The following is a 20,480-nucleotide window of genomic DNA, read 5'->3' as shown; positions in this document are numbered from 1 at the left end:
CTGAGCACTAACGGCTTTCAGCAGCAGCAAGGGAAGGGGAGGCTCAGCACGCCATAACTTGTGGGCCAGGGTAATTAGGATTCTACCCAGAGCAAAGCTGGACTTGCAGAGGGAGAGGGACCATCTGGAGGGATGATTGGATAATTAGCAGCTACAGCTGCACAAGCTCCTTTCCCAGGAGCAGTTTCATCTTTAGATGCAGACACACACTCCCGTGCCAAACACACGGACCATGGAGAAAGTGTTGAGACGGAAGGGCTGACACGTAAGCATGACGCTCTGCTCAGCCCTCAGACTCGAGCTGCCCTGAGAGCATCTCTCCCACTGCAGCACAACACACAGCCACCCGACATGCAGCCCAACACGCGAGTCCGCAGCTGCCTGCCCTCCCAGCTGCCCGACTGTTAATACACATTCACTGTCCCAGATTAATCATCTTAATTTCAGCCCTCAAAGGCAACCGCTAATCTCACAGTATGCCCACCCCAGCTGGGCAGGCAGGCTGGGGATGCAGCTAGCTGGAGAGCAGCACACCAGCCAGGTTGGCTACAGCCGGGGTACCCCGAGCATCGCTCGAGGGAGGGCACGCTGCCAGGCTGGGAATGACGGGACCAGCTCCCCTTCCATGCAACACTTCTGTTCACTAGACACTGCAATTGCAAAGGCCCTTTATGAGCCACATACGCAGATCTTAGAGGCTACATGTCACCCATGAGTCACAGTTTAGGAAGCCTTGGGCTGAAGGAGAAATACTGCCTGCAGGCACTCTGCCTTGGGCTGTGATCTAACAGGCTGTGCAGGGAAGATCTGGGCACAGACCCTCTGGGAGAAGCCAAGGGAACAACACACCTCAGTAACTGTGGGAGGAAAATAAAACTAGGAAAATAAAGCACAGCTTGACTGATGAGGCCTGATTCAGTTCTGCTGCTGCCTGACTGGTTTTATCTTCTCTGCTCTTTGCTTGTTTTTGCACCTGCCCCCCCCAAAATCACTAACAAACTAAAAGGAAGTCCTCCCCACAACAGGCCAAAATCAATCCTCCTGTGCCTGTTCAGATCAAGGCTGATTTCTGCCCAGTCCTTTTCAAGCCCTTCCACCTTTTCTAACTGCCCTGGGCACAGAGAGACACCACAAGCATCGGTCCTGCTGGGAGGGAGTCCGTGCCAGCATGGTGCTCCGCTTTCCCCAAACAGCGGGGAAGAGGTGCACACAAACTGACCACACATACAGCAAATCTAAGATGTTTTTCTATTTCTTGGTTTGAAGACTGAGATGGCAAAACCAAAAAGGGGAAGGAAGAAAGGAAGGAGGACAAGGATGAGAAGCAAAAAGCATTTCTGAACAAGTGAGAACCCCTAACATCCACAAAATAAATGAATGCTACTCTGCCAAGACCACCTACCTCCACGTGCAGGAAAGGCCAATCCAACTTCCTTGCTACTTGCCAACAGGCATAATCTGAATAACTTATTAATGGTAATGAATCCACTAATTGTGAGACCCTTGCACTCAGGGGAAAAGACATAAGAAACTAAGCTCCAGAATGGATCTTGTTATCATATTAGAAAGGATTAACACCCCTTTCTCAGCCAGCTGCCTGGTGCACATCTCTCTGGGTTTGCAGCAGCTTTGCAATGTATTTCCCCCTCTCAAGCTTGATCCCAGTCCCTGGGCACGCTCATGGGCAGGAAGGTCAGCGCTGGAGCAGGAAAGCCTGTTCTCTCCTTTGCAAAAGGCACTGAACAGCTCCCTGCCCCATCTGCCCCCGAGGCTCACGCCTGACCCGGCACAACCACCCCACGTGGGACATCACTTGCAAGGCGAGCATGGTGCCTGCTCTGAGCACAGTCCTCCACAGTGCTGAGAGCCTTCAGCTTCCCAAGGAGCAAAGGGAAAGAGAAAAGGTAGGAAAAGGCAGGGGAAACTCTGCACCGAGGAGGCTGCTCTTTGGAGGAGACCCTGCTGACAAACCAGCCAGGATGGAGCAGTGCCAGAAGGAGCCATTAAGCAACACTCAGAAGTGCCTTTCAGACAAACTCAGCTGTCTTGGCTCTATGTGCCTTCTCGCAACTCTGCGAAAGCCAAGGAGCCAAAGGTGATACAATGCCAAGCAGGTACGGAGTTAATTAAGACTGAAGTGCTCACATTAAAACTGTCCTGCAGCATTAGATAAATACAAAACACTTCACAGCTCTCTTCCCTCTCCTGCCTCCAATCCACCAAGTTCCTTGAAAGGCTCCGAGGAGGATAACCCTCCTCTGCATAACCGCACACAAGCAAAGAGCAGCCCCAGCACAGCAACCAGCAGACAAGCCGGGGGTGACCCAAGTCCTTTATTTACAGCGATAGCAGCTTCTGGTGGCAAGGAGGGAGCCAGAGCGGCTGCACGGGGGAGACAAACGTCCTGGAGATCTTGCAGATAAACTGCTGGTCACGCTCACCCGTCTCATGCATACAAGCAGAGCCTTCCTCTGGCAGATCAGCCCGATCAAAGAGCCCCTGTGAAATTCCTCCAGTTTCCACTGTCAGGGATGTCCCACGCTTGCTCCTGCAGCAGTAGAGACCATCCTGGTACTGCTGGTCCCTGCTTCTTTACCCTGCTCTTACTGGGGAAAGGAAAATAGCACTGCCTGTACAAAGGACCTCAGCCCCCATCGTGGTGGGACATGCCACCGCACACAAACAAGCTTCCAGCCCAAGGGAGATGCAAGTCCCAGGAGCACTCAAAGCAGGATATGTTCAGTGGAGGATCAAAAAGGGTTCATTTTCTGCATCTTGCCTCCAGACTTTTCCCGATAGAGCTGCACATCCCACCTGTGCTGTGGCAGCACCTCCTGGAAGCTGCACTTCCACGTCTCGTGCCCAGGTGCCTCTTTCCTGACCTGGGTTCCCTGGCATTTCCCAAAAGGCACCGTGACCTTATGCAGTACCGAACTGCTATGACCCATCACAGGAGCCCTTGGCTGTGTGACACCGCAGGAAACGTGCTCTGGCCAGCGAGCTCCTGGGGGGTCGAAGAGGTGCCTGAACCACAGGAGCCCCCCGAGGCACCACCTCTGACCAGCAAGCTGACAGCTTCTTCAAGCACGCTGAACAGCAACGACCCACTCCACTTTACTGCCTTTCAACTCACTATGGTGCAGGATCCCACTAACTCTGCCTGCAATTCCTTCAAAGACGCTGCTGAAAGAGAGCCCATAATAAAACAACCTCTTTCCAACATGACAGTGCATCGCAACAATACAATTCACAAAGAGAGCAAAAAAGCAGATATTTCTAGCGCACTTTCAAAGAGTAGTCCCCACATCTCTATCAGAAGGTACTATATTTAAATACAGCTTCTTTACTCAAAGCAGCCACCTTTCAAGGGGGATATAAAAAAAGTTTTCACTGGAACAAAAATGATGGCAGAATCAAAGTCACTTCTGCAATCTGATGCCTGCTGTGAAGCTGAACAGCCCAGAAACCTTCTGGTGCAAGGAAGCATGCACCAGATCAAAAGCTGGACTCAAAGCTCCCTTACACTTGCTTTACTCCAGAAAGGCTTTGGGGATATGATCCTTCCTCTCCTGGCACCCTAGATTTTGTCCAGCTGCTCACTCTGACTCCTGAGCACTTCCATTTCCCTTTGGGAGGGTTTTACACCAGTGCCAAGGTAAGCCTTCCCGGTGAACTCAGTGCCCTCATCTTCCACTCTCCAGGGCTGTAAGGAAATCTCAACCAGGACTATTGTCTACGCAGCCCCCCCACCCTGAGAGCAGGGTGCCAGCCTGTCCCCTGGCCCCTCACGGCCTGCTGAATGTTTGGAGGCTGAGAACAACACTGGAATTCAGCAGGACTTGGCAAACAAAAGCAGATGACCAGCATCTCATTCCCACTTCCCTGCAGAGCTCTGCTGTGTTTACCCCTATCCAAAACCAGAGCTTAACTTTAATCCTACGTCCACCGCGTGAAGGGTTTGTTGTTGTTTTTGTTCTCGTTGGCTGCTCTCCCTGGAATGGGCCGGGTGATGGATGGCCGCGGCCAGCGAGCACCACCGAGCACCGCAGCCTGGCAGAGGCGAGGGGGACAAGCGCGCCCGGTGACGTACCCTCTCCCACTCGCCCCAGGGCTGCTCGGTCTGTCTTTCACAGGCCAGTGACGTTACCCCAGGCCAGCAGGAACTGCTAGCACGGACCCCATGCTGTGAATTTTGGCCTGTCTGCACTGCAGCAGGTAGAGGTAACCTTGAAGAGTTTTCCCCATTTCGGACATACCCACGTCACCCCCTGCATTTTCCCTACACCACTTGCTGCTGGGGTGATAGCAACCACCGCAGTGGTGAACCCTATTCCAAGCAAGAACAGACTCAGGAAAATGAGATGGGAAAGACAGAAAAGATGGGAATGGTTTCATCCGGATTCCCCCAAACTTTCAAACTAAGCTCCAATCCTCAGCTTGAGATAGCTTAGAGCAGGAAAGAGAGGGACTGTCACATCGCAGCGGCGCCCAGCACGACGCACGCTGCAGCAGGGCTCGGGTGCAGGCGAGGTCCAGCCCGCGGCCGCCCGGCTTCACCCGCCAGTGCCTGCTGCCCGAGGGGTCCTGGAGCAGCGCGGAGCTGCAGCGAAGCACAAAGGAAAATCTCTCTTCTGCCCAACAAGACCTCACAAACCTCCTGCCTCTTCAAATATAGCTCCTGATGCTTAACACAGGGAGCCTGGCTTAGCCTTTAGTGACCAGGACCCAGACCTCAATAAGAAAACCCTGTAATGCCTTTGATGCTGCTAATGAACATTACATAATAGCCTGGTTAATATCTGTACTTAGCAAATGATCCCTCTGTGGTTAATTTTCAAGGCTCCATTTTGCAGGAAATCACGTAGCATTTTAGCAGCCTGGTCAAAGAGAGGAGAGGGACCCCCCCAAAGCTAATCATAGCCCTGCACTCCGCATGCTCAAAACACTGCCCTCATGCCGTGCCTGCTCACCACGCACTGGCAACAGGACCACCCAAGCACAGCTTTAACGCTGCTCTTCGGGCTTTTAAATGACAGCTTGGCAATCATTCCACCAGCGATGGATGGTCCCAGCAACCAGTGAACTACCCATCACCGGTGCAGGAGAGAGCACACCAGGTCACAGCACCGGGGCAGAGGACAAAAGCATGCTCAAAACACAGACTCATCTATTTTCTGCCTTTCAGCATCTCTGATGAGAAGATTAAACACAATCAGGGACAGTTTGTAGTACAGCCAGAGGCCCAGAGCACCAAAGCCACAGGACTAATCAGCAAGAGGCAGGAACAGAACCTGTACTACAGCTGGAAGATAATCTCTGCTCTTCTTTAAGACCCAACACAGGTTGCAGATAGAAGGTGATTGCACACAGACCTAATTAGAGGCTGCATCTCCTGTTACAGAGTTAGAGTTGCCCTGATTAGTTGCCCTCAGGCATTTCCTCACCTCTGAGCCACTGACCTCTTCACTAGTCTTCAATACGAGCCTTTCTCAAAGGATTTTCTCCATCAAGCAGCGTTCCTTTTCCCTGGTGGTTTGCAGAGACAATGACAGCCTGCACTTAGCTTTGATCTTGGCTGTGCCAGCAGGCTTTTAAGGTGCACATTTACACTGACCTCTGAAGAGGCACAGGAAAGGATGGACCAGCAAACAAGCGCTGAGCAGCCTCAGCTCAGCATCACAAGATGGGATTGCCAGGGAGCAGCAAACCAGATCCAGAGTCCAGCCACAGTCAGGACTAGAGACAAGGCTACAAAGTGGTCTCAAATCCATCCACAAAACAAGGCCAGAGCCAGGGTTGAAGATGGGCACACCTACACCATGGCTCAAACCAGCCTGAAGGCCCAGGGCTGGGCTTAAATGGAGCTCCTGGGCCATGGGCAGGGTGGGGGTCCCAGGTGAGGCTCATCAGGGCAATCAAGGCCCATTAGCACCCTTGGGTCCAGCAGGGGAGCTGGTGCACGCGACTGCCTGGCTTGAAAGAACCAAAACTAAAGGCTGAGGCTGCACCAGGCAGAACAGGTGATCGACTGTGCTGCACCTCCCTGACACCCGTCCCAGGCCGAGAGTGATGTACAAACCTCTTTAATGCCTTTCACGTCATTCCTCTTACCTTCATACCTTACAAAGATGCATTGGTGTGTTTCGACAGGATTTCTGTGTCGCCGTAGAAGAGAGAGCACTGTTTGTAACCGTGTACAAGCTCCACCTGATTAACCCCGTGCAGGCAGGCTGGCGTGCTAAACACCCTCCCAAAGCTGTACAGTTGGGAACAGGGTAGAAAAAGGACTCACGGGCGACTGTTTCCACTAGGTTACACACTTCCCTTGCTTCTCAGCATCTGAAACCTGTATTTCCAGCCACGCACAGTAACCTGCGAGTGCCTTGCCCAGTTCTACCCCATCTCTCACTGTCCCCAGCCCAGCCGGGTCCCCGCTCGAGCGTGGGGCGGCTGCAGCGATGACAGAGCTAACAGGGCCTTGTCCTCGCTATGCCACCAACTAGCTCAAGAAAGATTCACCTTAAAACCAGCTGGGCTTCTCATCTCCTGTTATGCATGAGAGGTGACGGCTCCAGACCTGCTGCTCACACACCAAGGGCCTCCCGCTAACTCGCTTTCCCAAGTTTGTGGCTGGTTTCCATCTCTTTGTTCATCCATCAACCCACCCCTGAGCATCTGCGGTGTTTTCATATCTTTGAAGATATGTCAGTGCCAAAACGCAAGTCAAGGACCAGGGTTAATTTGGCAGCAGTCAACTGTTCAAGTATTGCATGGGAATATCCCGGGGGCCGTTAGAGCAGCTCCCTGGAGATGTAAATACACAGTGAATGCAGCAATCGGAAAGGAGGGCTGCAGGCCACAAGGACAGAGCTGCATCTCAGCATCACGGCATGCACAAGAGTTAATGTTTAATGCAACAGAAAGAAAATGGCTAAAAATCTCTGTGTTGCAGTCCAAGGGGGGAATGAGACCTGTGCCAGGGCCCCAAGACCCTGGCTGGCAGAGGAGCGATGGGCGCTCTTGCTGCAGCGCGCGGGGTCCGGCCCCGGCTGTGCCCCGCCGGAGCCTCTTCCCGCTGCGCATGGGGCTTTCTCTGCAGCAGGGAGGGAGGAGGAAGAAAAGGTGGTGATTTTCGGCTGTACTTACATTGCAAAATTCCTGTCTAGGAAACACCTGTTTCTCAGCAGCCCTGCCCAGAGCTGCACGCCGACAATCCCAAAGATGAAGAAGACAAAGAAGCACAAGAGGAGGACGTTGCCTAACATAGGCAGAGTATCTAACAGCAGGGTGACGAGTATTCGCATACCTGTGGGAGAAGGAGAAAACAGGTCAGAGGGGCCCTCCGATGGGGCGAGAGCAAGTGCCGCCCGGCTCCCACGCGCTCTCTCGCCGTGCCGGCCTGCGGCCCGGTCTCTGCGGCTGGAGCATCCCAGGCAGAGGGAGTAAATCGGCTCCTTGTGAATTTTTCTTTTAAATTAGTGGGCTCATGTCCCACTTGAGAGGTTACTACGTGCATGGCAGAGTGAGGCCAGAGCCACGCCGGTGCAGCCAGGGCTCCCGAGCCCCTGCATGCCGCTGGCATGGCCACTGTGCTGTCGAGGCTTTGAGTTTTACCTTTTCCCCTAAGTCTTAAGGCTGAGATGGAAGGTAAAGCGTGCAAAAGGCTTAGCAGCAAACAGAACAAACAGCATCCAGAGCGTATTTCCAAAGGGTGGATTTTGGGGTGGGTTTTCAGACGTTCTCAGTGACACAGCGCTCAACAAGCAACCATGGGCAAAGCCGCAAGACAGCCTTTCCCTTGGAAACACCCCTGCAAGCCATCAGCCTGCTGAGAAGTTGTCAAAATATATATTTATAAACAGATTGAAGGTTTCACTTGAATCACACAAATTGTTCCCCTAAACAATACAGAGCCTAGTGTGGGATTTTAACTGTGGTTGCTCTCCCGGCCTTCTCCGCAGACTCTTCCTCTTCCGAGGAGGACGCATCTCCTGCCTACCTCCACCACCACCGGCCGACGAGAGCAGCCCATGCGCCACGGCGTCAGGCACTGGGGCTGAAGCAACGTCCCCCCGGCAGCCAGAGAAAACGCTCATTCCTGTGCACGAGTTTCCATCTTTAACTCCCAAAGAAGACCAAGGCACGAGCGAACTCCGCAGAGCCCCGTCTAAGCCCTGCACTGCCGTGGAAGGACGGCCCCGTCCCGCAAGCCCCCGGCAGCGGCCACCCACTCGCAGGTAGGGTCAGGGCACCTCCAAACCCGCAGCTAAACCAGCAGTGCAAAGGGATGGGTGACAGCAGTTCGATAGAGGTTAAGTGGCCTCTGGGACACCAACCCGCCATCATCTGAGCAGCTGACAGCTGATGAGCGGAGGAGAAATAATGAAAAGAGGCAGAGACAAAGGCAAATGCAAAATTGCAGGAAAGAATAAAAGCAGAAACAGCCTCGGGAGCCCAGCGCTCGGCAGAGAGCAGGGCTCGCGTTTACGGCACCGTGGAAATCACTGCGTCTGCTGGGTAAAGCCGGCAGCACCGCAGCCACTGCAGGCGTTTTATCCCCCTGAGACGCTGCTCTGCACCTATTTCCCTGCCTGTACGAAGCCACTTCTCCCTTCATCCCCCCTAGCAGGATGCTGCTCGCCCTCGTCGTCCCGTTGGAAGGGAGAGCCGCTCCGGCACCCTGGAGCAGTCTCGCTCTTGCCCTACTAATTTCCAGCCAAGTCATGGCTGATGCTTCTCCCAGTAACGTAGTGCCTGCGGCCCGCGGGGATGAACCGCCTCGGCCGGGGAATCTGTGCTAACACACAGCGAGGGGCGAGCGCTACCCTCCGCCTCCCGCAGCGAGAGCCCAGCGAGGTCCTGCCAGCCCACTTTCCTTCCCAACCTATCTTTGGAAAAGCAGAAAAGACTCACTTTATTCCCACCGGAAAAAGGAAGCAAGGCTTTCTTTTTTTTTTTCTTTTTTTTTTACCCTCGCTAAAATCCTCACCCTCTTTTTCCCAAAAATGGTTAAAATTTATCTCCCTATGCCAGACAATTTTTTTCCGCTCGGCTCCTTCTGGTATTTGGGGCTGTTTAGCGGCACCGTTCTCGAGATGGACTCCATCTGCGAGCGATGCGCTCGGGGTGCTCCGGCCTCCCAGCCGAATGTCAAGTGTGCCATGGGAAAGGATTATCAGCCTCCGCTAGGCTGAAACGAGGATCAGGACTGCTTTTCACGCTCATTCCATGCGATGCCTGTTTTAAACCACATAGTAAAAAGATGAAAATAAAGCAGGGAAATGGGCTTGAAAAAAAAAAGTGACCGCTACTAACCCTCCCTCCCCAAAAACTACAGCCCTTGCCAACAATATAAATTGCAGGAATTACATTTTCCCTGTCATTTCCAAGGAATAATTTCTAATAGAGATGATGTTTTTATTGGCTGGGGTTCTCCTTTCTTTTCTTAACAAATAAAAGAAAAATGAAATAATCTTGTGGGTGAATTTATTGTGCCTGGAAGCGAAGAGCTAACAGCGCTGGCTGGAGCCCAGGAAAATGCCCAGGCACTGCGGGGATGAAGCACCACGCCGCTCCCGCAGACCCCGCATCTCCCGTGCCTGCGGCCAAGCCACAGGCTCATCCCTCAATCCGGCCGTGATTCCCACCTCCCGCCCTGTCACAGGCGACGGACACACGGTGGATTTGGAGGTAATTTCCACGCTAAGCCGTAGCATCCCCACGGATGAAAGACTAGACAGTGTCATCGCCCAGACACTCCAAAAATACAATAAAACAGGGGGTTATCGCTATCCATTCTTGCGGCTCCTGGATTATATCAGGCATCAGACTGAAACAGTAGAAGTAGCAAAGTTAAAAGTGGACGGAGTTAGCATCTCATAAACACGGGGAGGCTGTGATTATCCTCCCTCCAGGACGCAAGGGACTTTGCGGAATACTAATCCCGCCCTGGCGCTCGTTCAAGCCGCTGCTAATGTTATAAACCCAGCCTAGCTCTTCATCAAGCCAGGCAACTATGAACACGGATTTAGCTCTTTGGATTTAATCTCACGTACTATTAATGACAAATTGAAGATTTTCTATTACCTCTCTTCAGGGGAAAAAAATACATCAAAGTGGCAAGTGTAGCAGAAGACAGCCTGCACCTGAATCCAAGTGTCACCCGAGCTTGGAGGCGTTTGGTCCATGGTTAAGCAGGGCAGGTAAATCCATAAACTCCACGGGCTCCTCAGCCCTGCCGAAGCACAGCCCCGGACTCCCCCGGCTCCCCGAGGCAGCGGGGATGGGCTGCGCGGGCTGCGGTACCGCCAGCGCTGGGCTGACGCATGACCCGCGTCCCTCTGCGTCCCTCCGCATCCCTCTGCATCCCTCCGCCGCCGAGCAGCGGTGCCCGAAACCCCAGAGGGAAACTTGGCATTGGGCTTTCGGGCTGCTCGGCAACCCTGGGAACAAAACCTCCCTAGGAAACCAAAGCTCCAGAGGGTTTCGCCGTCCCTTTTAGGCTCTCGTTTCTTTTTTGTCTTGTTTTTAACTCCTAATGATGTCACTGTCGAATTTATAGATTTGGGGGTGGGGAGGGAGAGAGAATCCTAGCGAATTTGAGCTCAGAGAGGAACTTCAAAGATTCCCGTGCGTAAACATCCATCTGTTCCCCTGCATGTTCATCTACGGGACTAAAAGCAAAACTGTTCCGGGGGAGTTTGTTTGGCTGTCGGGAGATGTGCCGACATTACGGGCAACTAATCTAGGCAGGATGTTCAGGGAGAGCCGGCGGGGCCGTGGAAACCAGTGCGCTTTGCAGAGCAGCAGGACATGCCCCTTCTGCAGAGGACCCGCACGGCTTCCCCGCAACGCCGCTGCGCTCTGCACGGAGAGGATCGGGTGGAAACGGGACGGAAGAGCGATGAAATCCGTGCATCGCAAAAGACTGCTCGGCACGCGGCTGGTACGAGCAGGAAATTATTTCAACTTGTTGGCTGATCTTTCAAATTGGATTTAGAAGACGAGCAGCTGAATCCACTTGAAAACGGGTCTAGGGGCCACTTGAACATCCCACTGTGGACGAAGCCAATTTTGTTCTACATGACAGCAAAGCCTCGGTGGTGTTTTACCAGCAACGGAGGCTGCTGCACTTCTAATCCTGAACACAAAGAGAGGGAAAAACCTTCAATAGCCGAGAAGGGAAAAAGAAACCCATCCAGGGCAAGATCTTTCTCAGCCTCACTCCTTCCCTCTTCTTTATAGGATTGGTGTTATTTATTCTGTGTGAGGAGCAGGCCGGGAAGGCCCGGATACGGAGCTACCTGCCTCAGAGAGTTCACAAAACTATTGGAAAACAGCCACGAAAATTTGGCATCCCGGATGCAAAATCTACTCACTTGCCCTTTACTAGCATCAGTAATAATAATAAATGATCTTATTGCTGTCAAAAATTAAAATAACTGAAGGCAGGCAGGAGAGTAGACTGAGACGTAGCATGCACATAATCAGCTTGGGGGGTTAAATCTCCGCTTTTCCCGGGGGCTGGCCAGGCAGAGCCCTCCGCACGGCAAGCTTGCACTTACTTGGGACCCTGTTAATGGCTCGCAGCGGCCTGAGTACCCGGACGGTGCGGATCGCAGACAGACTGACGTTGTGCCCGTCCAGGGAGTACTCCATCATGCTGGGGAGGAAGGAGAGAAGCAATCAGGCCATGGACGCGCATCCTGCCCAGCCCGGGAGCCGCACGCGGAGCGCGAAACCGGCCGCCTCCGGTTTCTGATATTACCGATATTTCTGATATTACCCCTCCCGCCAGCATCCCGGCGTATTTTCACACCAGCTGATCTTTTCTCCTATGACAAAAGTGCGAATAGCCGAGCCGACAAATGGCGATCGAGGTAGTTCGCTTTCCATTTTATTATTAAGAATAGGGAACATTTTCTTTTTCATGCTCTGTCTCCATTTCACATAAACATTTCTCTCGCAGGCTGGGAAGGACGTTAAGTTTAGCCAGTTTTCTTGCTCTTTTATAGCAATGAGTGGCAAATGTGTGTAGTGTTGTTTTTTTAATGGGGCTATGGCTAGTTAGCATGGCTGTAATTACAATTTATGGGTTTGACTACGGGGAAGCACTTGTAAATGTGTCACAAATCTCTCACGCCTGCTCAAATAACATAACAGCATCCAAAGCAACCCTGCGAGTAAGCTGCTGGCCCCCACGGAGAAAGGGCTTTTGTTTTCTCTTTAAGTAAACAAACAGATATGGAAGGAAGAAGGCAAATATGAACAGAGCCGCTGAAGCTTCAGTGCAGAAAGGGAGACTTCTCTGTTTAAGCATCCTACAGCTGGGATGTACCCAAAATTGTTATGTGCCAGCAAGAAGCAAGAGTCAGGACGTCCTCCCTTGCCTCTGGCTTGGGGCTTCTGTGGTGTAACCCCAGCACAGCACTGGTATTGCACTGGGCTGGCTTTGGCCCTTTAACCGCAACTCCCCTTGCGGAGGCCATGGCGATTTTGAGCCGTTTTGAGCAATAACCTTCCAAAGGCATTTTTTTTCCTGCTGTAGCTAATGAGTCTTTATAAATCAAAACCACCTTAAAGCTTGTACGTAGGAACCGAGCTGAACCTGAGGAACAGCTTTAAAACTCAGCACGGCAGGAAAACAGGTTTTAAACCTAACGCGCGCTCATTAGGCAGCCGCAGCGGAGCGGTGGGAAGCGGCGCGGAGGACCACACAGCGGGAAAGCCGTCGGAAACGCCGCTCGCACCTGCGCCGAGGGGGCTGCAGCCAGCACCGGCTGCGGGCTCCAAACAGCCCTTGCAGGAATAGACGAGCCATTGTCTAAAGTCCCCCAAATTAATGGTGCTGAAGCCGGAGTCTGCTCGCCAACGTGGTCCCAATACGGCACGCTCACAATTTATCGGGTGGCTGCCTAAGTGGATTTGACTGTAACTGATACAGTTTTTAAACTACTAATAGCATCTAAAACGAGTACGAAATGTGCCAGTGGGAGCTGGTTTTTACTCCAGAGGCTGCGTGCAACTATTAGCGCGCTGCAGGACCAACTCCCAGGGCCTCGCCGCGTTCAGCTCGGCCCTTTCTCCAGAGACCTTCCTGGGAGTTTAGCAGGGCTGAGAAAAAGTGAATAAGGATCTAAGATTCGGCCTAGGAAAGAGACTTTCTGACTCTGGTATTTTGGATGTCTTGATATACCATTGAGGATTTCAAAGTAAGCTGCAGAGGATCTGCATTGCCTACCAAAGGCAACCTGAACCACTTCATTGAACGCAACAGATTCCAGCCTGGACCTTTTACAAGCAGCGAAACCAGCTGAAACCTTCATGTAAAACTCAGAAGTTTCCTTGTCAAGAAGCAGCTTGGGGTCCTGTTCTCATACCGGATTTAGAAGCCAAGGGTAGCCAGGAAATCCCCCACGAAAACATGCTGGAGCTGGAAATTTTGGCTATGCAGGGCCCGGAGGTCTGGATGGACCGGCACTTGGTAGGTGATTCCCCACAGCCTCTGCACACGGAAAAGAAGGCACGAGCCTTTGCACTGTCTTCTACCAAGAACAGCTTCCACTCCTTGAGCTGTCAAGTTGAAGATGTCCAAAGCATGTCGTACGGGCCTGCAATGTCTCCAGGGACTGGATGCACAAGCAACCTCTCTGGTTTCCGCTCTTGTGGATAACATTTCTGAAGCTTGGGAAATGCTTTCAACTTGGCTGCTGGTCAGACTGAAAGGTTGTAAGCTCCATTCGGTCTGAAATTTTCCAGGGTACATTTCTTAGGCAAGCAGAACATGAAAGGGCTTTCAGTGCTGGAACAAACTTCAGAGACAATCTGTTGCTAAAGGCAGAGGATGTGTTTATTTTGTAGTTTCCCTGCTTACCCTCGGTTTTCTTTGGTACATTTGCTAGTAAGCCAAATAAGCTTATTTGAGGAGACCAAATGGGACAAACACAGCAGGCAGTACTGCATATCACTTGTTTCCCTTCTTATTAGAGAAGCCTCGTATTAACTTCGTGGCATCCACCCACTTGCTGGGAAAAGCAACGGAGTTATTCCAGTAGTTTGCTTGCTGCTAAAACTGCCTCCGGTTTTAGGAACAAAGATCGGATTGGGCGGTGGTGGTGGAACAGGCAAATAGCCCCAGCCCATCTGCTCGGCTTCTCCTTGCCCATCACCAGCGTTGTCTGCTGGCCACCCCAGCTCCAAACCAGCCCCTCTTTCGGGAGCCGGAGGCAATGCCATCACGGGCACGGCCTCAACACACCAAAATCAGCTGGAGAGGGCCGGGATCAGCCAGCAAAAGGGGTTGTCCCACTTCTCATCCCCAGCCATAGGAAGGCCATGCTGGCAGAAGGGGTTTCACGGCGTCCTTCTTCTCAAACATGCGCTCGCCACGTAGCGCTGGAAATGGTCTGGAAAGCTACCAAACTGACTCACCAGCCATCTTCCCCGTCATCCCAGGTTCTAAGTGAAAGAAGGATCCCGGTGTCAAACTCTGCCTTTGAAGAACGAGCTGAGGGCTCAGCCTTTGTGCCTGCATGTGGTATCTTATTACAGTGCTTTGCTGTGAAGATCTGTTTGATGACACCAGGAACCTCTGCTCACCCATCAGGAGAGCCCATCCTACGGGTTCGGCGTGGGGAAACATCGCCAGCGCCTTTGGCTGTGAACGCCAGATTTCTGATCCCGAGGTTCCCAGGGAAGCCACGGCCCCGCTCTGGTGCCGGTTTCATCGCTGCAGCAGCTTTGGAGAAAAAAACCCACCCGCTTCTGTTGTTGTTCTTGCTGTTCCTCCTAGCTGTAACCACGCACAGGTCCAAAGGAAGCTCTGCTCCGCATAGGTCATGTTTTATTCAAAGCGGTAAGGCCATTCCTAATTGTATTCCAGACGTGGAGCAAAACAAAACTCCTTTATTAGTGGAGTTAAGACTGTACATCACTAACGCAAGGGTAAAAATACCCCCCACATATTACAAGAATGTTCTAATTAACCCCAGACTGGGCGTTGTAAACCCAGGAATTCAGAAATAAGGCAGTACTCTGTAATTAAACCAGTCTATCCCTTTCTACGGCGTGCCAAGCAGATAAAGAAGCTGGGTTTCTAAAATATATTTGTTTATTGAAAAAAGTTTTAGACTTTAGTTTGTAACTCGCTCAGCTTTCCCCTACGGATGCGAGGAAGCTGGTGGCAGGAGAACCCAAATCTTCCTGGGGTGATTCAGCAAATAATTTAAACCTGTTTATTAACACATCCTACAAAAATAAGCAGCTATGAGAGATGGTGTTAAAATGTAGTGAATAAAGTTTAAAGGAGAAATTAGCAGGGACTCATCATTTAGGAGGATCAGCAAAGGCAGCTGATAGCCAACTTCTGGCCATTTTTTTCCACTGGGATTTCTATCTCCCAAACCAGATTTTTGGGCTGGATTCTCCAAGTTCTGCCTTTCTGCTTTGCTCTAGCAGTGCCACTACAGCTGTCAGGTTCACACAGAACAGCAGCTTTCTTGCCAAGTTGCAGAGCTCACTTTCTTAATTAAATCCCTTAGTGCAGGCTGCTAAGTACACCACTCTTTATTAAAATGGACATGAGTTTTTGGGAAGCAATTTCTTTTATCCTATATTTGCACCTCTCTCAGTTTTCTGCCTCTCTCGGACCTTTGGCAATGACAAAACCAGCCAGTTTCATTCCTGCTTCCAGCCATTTTCTAGGGAACTTCGATCTCTGCTGCTCAACTCGCTGTCTACGGCTGCGGTATCCAAGCACTGCATGGGATGCAACCCAGCCCCGAGCCCACACAGCTTCAGCCGTAGCTTCAGCGGGAGCAAGGCTGAATTGCTGGGTGCTTTAACCCCCGTTGTTGAGATGGTGGTCTCCACCGCAAGCACTGGGACGTGCTGGCTATCGTAAGGACGGGATCAGTATCACGTTGATTTGACAGGTAGCATGCTGGCAAAAGGATCGCTGTCGAAAACCGGATGGCTTTTGCCCTGACATTCACACCCCTCCCCATAACCAGAGGTTGCTGCCAGAAGTTTAAACTGATGAGACTTTGCTTTGGCTCAAGCCTGGCAGCTTCCATAAAACATTATGAAAACCAGCCAGGACAACCTACAGATCTGGTTCTCTGAGGTTTTCCCACTTTCACCGTGAACAGCAAATTTATGAGGTTTGGTTACTGACCCCGCCATCACGATGAAGAAGTCCAGGCGATTCCACGTATCTCCAAGGTAACACTTCTGCCCGAAGATCCCCAGAGCCACCATCTTGATGACCATCTCCACCGCAAAGAAAGCGAAAATGAAGTCATCAAATGCCTGGAGACCAGTAAAAGATTATTACAGTCAGTTCTGCTGTGCTCTCTTATCAGGGAAAGGGAAAGCAGAGGCGTGAGCGCTCCTGCTGCAAAGGCACTCTGCACATCCTGCGGACAGACTCTCTGCGAGGCAAAGCAGTCGTGCCCAAGTGCCATCTGCCAAGCTTAGAAATAAAACTCACAATATCTGCCGGGTGACGGCAATTCCTGAACACAGCTCCTGGGTTAGGTTATTGCCTGGGAGGCATTAGCAGTGTCTGCTAAGCTACTGACAAAGATACATGGCCACGACTCTTGTAGAGGCTGGGATTTATCTTGGCATTTAGAGCCTATGCAACTCAGCATCAGCTTGTGGTTGGGTCCTGGGGGTCTCAGCAACCTGCTGTGGAAACGGAGTCTCCAGGCTGAGGCAACCCATACCCGCTAGAAGGAATCTGTCCCGTCTAACTTAGGGGGATCTGCTTCGCCTCTGACGCTTTCACGGCCTCCAGAAGGGAACAGGCACCCAGACGCAGCTGGGTGTGACTGTGCACATCAAGTACAGGCGGATGCAACAGCTATAAAGGGCAGTTCTGCTGCAGGTGAGGAACAACTGCTGCGGTATCGCCTGGGGTGACGGCTCAGTGCAGCCTCCCGTGCCCAAGTGCAGCATGCCCCTTCATGAAGGTCAAGATTGTGTTTTTAAACTACTGTGGGAACACGAGAGGAAAATAAAGGTGAGTGAGTTAATCCAGTGCTGCCCTAAAGAACATGCTTCAGCCTTTACTTGAAGAAGCCTCTTCTGCAGGGCAGTGGGGAGCTGGACAGCAGGGATGGGTGAGCCTCGATGGCTCCATCCGGCCTGGTGACCACACATGCATGCAGGAAATGTGGAAGCATTTGAAGATGCCATGAAATGGTCTCTTTTGTGAATACTCTTGTAAAAGTTGCCTGTAAAATTGAACATCAGGAGGTACAGCTTGCTTTTAAATCACGTGCAAAGGCTTCGTTGTTTTGCATAACAGCCTCCCTAAAGGACAGCAATTTCTTGATCCAGAGACATGATGCTGGACAGAACTATCCAAACCACTCGCTCAGTGATCACACTGTCTGGTATTGTGTCTCTGGCACTTTCATTTTGAGGCCTGAATGGATTAATGGCAAACTTAACAGAACATCCACACGGAAGCCAAGTTCCCGTTGTGCATCCATGTACCTCTGCGTGGTTGGGTGTGAGAATGATCTTGTCTAGCTGTTGGCTTTACCAACCAGCGCTCCCCTTGATAAACTGCACTGAAGTTTTGCTCCATTATTTCAGTTCATTTACTAATTGGCATCTGAACGCCTCCAAAAAGAAGTTCAGGCTTTTCTACCTCATGTTCTGGCTTCTGTTTCCTCCTGCAAGCTGTGACGGGGTGATGGATAAAGATGGTTTTACTCGTAGCCCTTTTCTGCCTGCAAACCCTTCAGGATAACACTTTGTTTTTTACAACTATACTCAATATGTTGTAATCATTCAGCAATTATTAGAAACTAAATTCAGTGCCTGGGCTCCTTGCAGACTGCACACGTGTTTATTCGAGGGAGAACAGACTGCTGTGTGTTTTGCAAGCTGTGTGATTGCGACCTGATTAAATTACATTGTTATGAAAAAGAAGAGGGCAAATAACAAGCCCTCATTAACGTCACCTCCTTGTCCAGGCAGGATTCCCTTTGTCTGCCTGAATGTTTTGGCAGGGACAGGCATCCGCCAAGCAAAGTCCCACTCGGGTGAACATATGCAAATAAACTGCAGGCGCACGGAGGTTAACCTCTCTGTTTTGGGATAGATCAGACACTTTCTGATGGGCTCCCTGGGGGTTAGACCCCAGCTGCCCCCAGGGTGGTGCCTTCCTGGGAAGCAGCTGGACCAGCCACCTTTGGGTGCTGCTTTGCGCGAACCCTGCGCCTGACCCTTTGGGGGAATTCCTATGCTGGACGCCTCTCGTACAACAGTTTCTCCAAGCTTTATCTTATTCCTTAACAACCCCTAGCGGGTCCTCCGTCCGTCAGGCTTACTTGGCTCTGCGTTTAACAGATCCTTCTCTTGCGCTGAAGCAGGTTTCGATGGTCAACCCTGCCTTTCCTGGCATTTGCAGACAAGTCTGGACCAAGCTTTGAAAGGGGCAGGACAGTTTGTCTGGAAGGTCCCAGTGCCTCTCCTTTAACACTGAAAAGCTCAATGGGAGGTAAAGCAGCGTATATATGAAGGATTCAAACGAACCGAGAGTGTTACACTACCACATGTCTGCAGTCCCTGCCGTGGTTGATGTAATGCATCAGAAAGACTGAATAGTTCGTTTCAAGCCTCAGAAATGAGTTGTTGCAGGAAGCCTCGCGCCAAGGTGCAGCCCACGCACCAGATGCTGCCGGGCTGCGCTTCCAAAACGAACCCTGCAGGCATATGGCAGCGAGGGGATTGCCAGGACTAGGCAGGGATGACAGGACAGGCATGAAACCCCACTACAGCTGGGGCGGCCAACAGGCTGGGGCTTACGGTCTGGGAGGGAGTTTCGTGCTGGCACGCGTTTCCCAAAGGTCACTCATCCCGCTACTCGGCCATGAGACAGCTGAGGGACTTGGCTGTGGAGCACAGCCGGCGTGGACCCGTCCCAGTTTCACCTTTTTCTTCCAGACAGGGCAAAGTCGCCAGTGCCTGACTGCATGGACCACGCTGCAGCAACCCAAGAGCTGCCAGCAGTGACCTGGCTGGAGCGAAAGCTGCTGACTGTGAGCAAAAGGTTCCCTGCGACACTCGGCATCCTGTAATTAAAAAGTGCTCAACACCAGATGATGCCCGGTTCTGAGACCCTCACCCTTACTGGCTGTGTAGAGAAAGGACCTTGCCATGCTAAGTCCAAATCAGTCAGCCTTGGGTTTCACGTAGGGTCACAGAAGCCGGTCCCGTCTCCCCTGAGACCAGAAGACCAGGCCAGATTTTGCAGGCTGAATGTGGCTCGTTGGCCATCGTTGGAAAAACCATCCCGACGTGAAGGGCTTTCACTACTCGATCCTGGGACAGAGAGACACAGGGGTCCCAGCTCCTGGGTCGGCCACCCTCCCCGCGCGTCGATCAGCAACGCGTGCCCAGGACGCGCGGCAGGTCTGCGCTCTTACCTCCAGGATGGTGCACCGCTCCGACTGGCACTCCACGTCCTCGCAGGGCTGGAACATGCCCAGGGTGACGCAGTTCAGGAGGATGACCAGCATGCTGACGTGCTCGAACCAGGTGAGAGGAGGGCGTTAAGGAGAGCACACGCTTCGTTGGCCACTGCCAGGATGCAGGGGAGGGGGATGCCAAAGCCGAGACACCGTGTGATTCACCCAGGAAAAAGCCTTCACTTCTTGCACAAAGCAACAGAGAAAACACCCCCAAACATCCAAGACTTGCTAAGATTTGAAGTTTTTAGTAACTGATGGGAAAGGGCCTTGGAAAGGGTCCTCCTGCTGAGACGAAGGGACAAAGGATGCCTTTCATGTCCTACAGAGAAGCAAGGCTAGGGAAGCACAAAAAGGCACATTGCTGTGTTTTCCACCTGAAGGCCCCCGTGCTGTCATTCACTGCTGTATTTCACCCACACACAGGAGCAGCAGAGAGCCCAGCAGTCTCTGTCCTCCCCCTGGAGCTACTTTCATCTCCAGATCTCAAAGGCTTTTACCACTGAATCAGCCACAATGTCCGCTAGCACTTACTCTTTCACTATCACGATAAAGAAATCAAGACAAAGAAAGATGAATTGATTCAGCCACCATCGCAAGTCACACCAGACCTCAGGTGGGCTCTCCAGGTTCTTGCTCCGGCCAGGAAGGTTGCCCTCCTCGTTTCCATTGCAAGTTCGGAGAGTGGTTGCCAAATGCGGCTCATCTCCTTCCTCGCTGTCCAAGTCTCAAGGAGCCAAGGAGGCCGGATCAGGTTCTACATCATAACCGTAGATAGAAAAGCAAAACAAAGCTAAGCCAGCAGCACGAGCTAGCAGGGCCAGGGATGACGGCATGTTGGGATATGGGATGTAAATCACAGAGTGATGCCTGGGAGCGAATAGTTCAGTTGGACCTGCTCCTGCTCAGAACTGGCTCGGCTAACTCCAGGGAGATGCTAGGTTTCCTCCACGATACAGGACTCGCAGCATGGGCTTTGAAAGAGAAGGGAAAGGT

The 20,480-nt window shown here is 51.9% G+C and overlaps 1 protein-coding gene across 4 annotated transcripts in view; it reads right to left on the bottom strand.

Moving 5' to 3' along the window:
- CACNA1H (calcium voltage-gated channel subunit alpha1 H) overlaps positions 1–19,606 on the bottom strand; it is a 132,167-nt gene extending 112,561 nt beyond the window's left edge. For 2 of the 4 annotated variants that reach the window (XM_026095227.2, XM_064520076.1), the window contains exons 1-4: positions 19,443–19,606; positions 16,175–16,308; positions 11,565–11,662; positions 7,147–7,306 (exon numbers count right to left, since the gene is read on the bottom strand). In XM_026095227.2, coding sequence (XP_025951012.2) covers positions 7,147–7,306; positions 11,565–11,662; positions 16,175–16,308; positions 19,443–19,535 — 485 coding nt within the window. In that variant the 5' untranslated portion in view covers positions 19,536–19,606. The remainder of the gene's footprint in view (positions 1–7,146; positions 7,307–11,564; positions 11,663–16,174; positions 16,309–19,442) is intronic. The other 2 variants (XM_064520077.1, XM_064520075.1) reach the window with 1 other exon arrangement.
- Positions 19,607–20,480: the final 874 nt, after the last annotated feature.

This window comes from Dromaius novaehollandiae, chromosome 14 (genome assembly GCF_036370855.1).
Source record: "Dromaius novaehollandiae isolate bDroNov1 chromosome 14, bDroNov1.hap1, whole genome shotgun sequence".
In the NCBI taxonomy this organism is placed as follows: Eukaryota; Metazoa; Chordata; class Aves; order Casuariiformes; family Dromaiidae; genus Dromaius; species Dromaius novaehollandiae.
Note: the sequence above shows the minus strand (reverse complement) of the source record. Positions and strands in the feature narration are given on the sequence as shown.